This window comes from Phalaenopsis equestris, unplaced genomic scaffold (assembly GCF_001263595.1).
Source record: "Phalaenopsis equestris unplaced genomic scaffold, ASM126359v1 Scaffold187965, whole genome shotgun sequence".
NCBI lineage: Eukaryota > Viridiplantae > Streptophyta > Magnoliopsida > Asparagales > Orchidaceae > Phalaenopsis > Phalaenopsis equestris.
The window spans coordinates 1-729 of NW_018207914.1; the positions used below are offsets into that span (position 1 = coordinate 1).

The following is a 729-nucleotide window of genomic DNA, read 5'->3' on the forward strand; positions in this document are numbered from 1 at the left end:
AATTCTCACATCACGAATCGTAAAAAAATTATTATCCGATTTAGACATCTTTTGATTATCCCTATTCACGAAGCCGTTATGCATCCAATAGTTCACGTGGCTTTGCGAGCAAGCGGAACGGCTTTGGGCAATTTCATTCTCGTGATGAGGGAACATCAAGTCCTTTCCTCCACCGTGAATATCAAAACGAGGGCTTAAATGGTACGCACTCATGGCACTGCATTCAATATGCCATCCGGGTCTTCCTGGACCCCAAGGACTGTCCCAGCTTGGCTCACCGGGTTTTGAAGCCTACCACGCAAAACAAAAGGTCGAGCAGTGAGAACCATTCAACATGCACGAGAGAATGAGAAGAGCTGAAGGGGACAAACGATATACCTTCCATAATGCAAAATCAGCCGGGTTGCGTTTCCTTTTATCAACGGCAACACGACCGCCTCCACCAGCACGATTATCGTCCGATTTTCGTCCGGATAGACAATAATAGCCTGGGAAAGTGTCGACTGAGAAGTAAACATCGCCTTCGATGGTATAGGCATGACCGTTCACCAGAATCTGAAAGAAAAATCAACTTGAGGTTTAAAGATTGGCGAATAATTTCATTAAACAAGCAAGAAGATAGCTATATGCGGAACAAATTTAAGGCAAGTTAGAAACTACTCTCAGACAAGAAAATGGGCTTTATAAACGTATATGATAATTAAGGGGAAAAAAAAACACCAACTAAAA

At 42.8% G+C, this 729-nt stretch overlaps 1 protein-coding gene across 1 annotated transcript; it reads right to left on the reverse strand.

The window, feature by feature from the left end:
* Positions 1 to 3: 3 nt before the first annotated feature.
* On the reverse strand, positions 4 to 561 carry LOC110034456 (cysteine--tRNA ligase, chloroplastic/mitochondrial-like; the record flags this gene model as incomplete). Its single annotated transcript, XM_020738717.1, has 2 exons — positions 4 to 291; positions 379 to 561. Coding segments are annotated over 2 exons (471 nt in total), but the record flags the coding sequence as incomplete, so codon positions are not given.
* Positions 562 to 729: the final 168 nt, after the last annotated feature.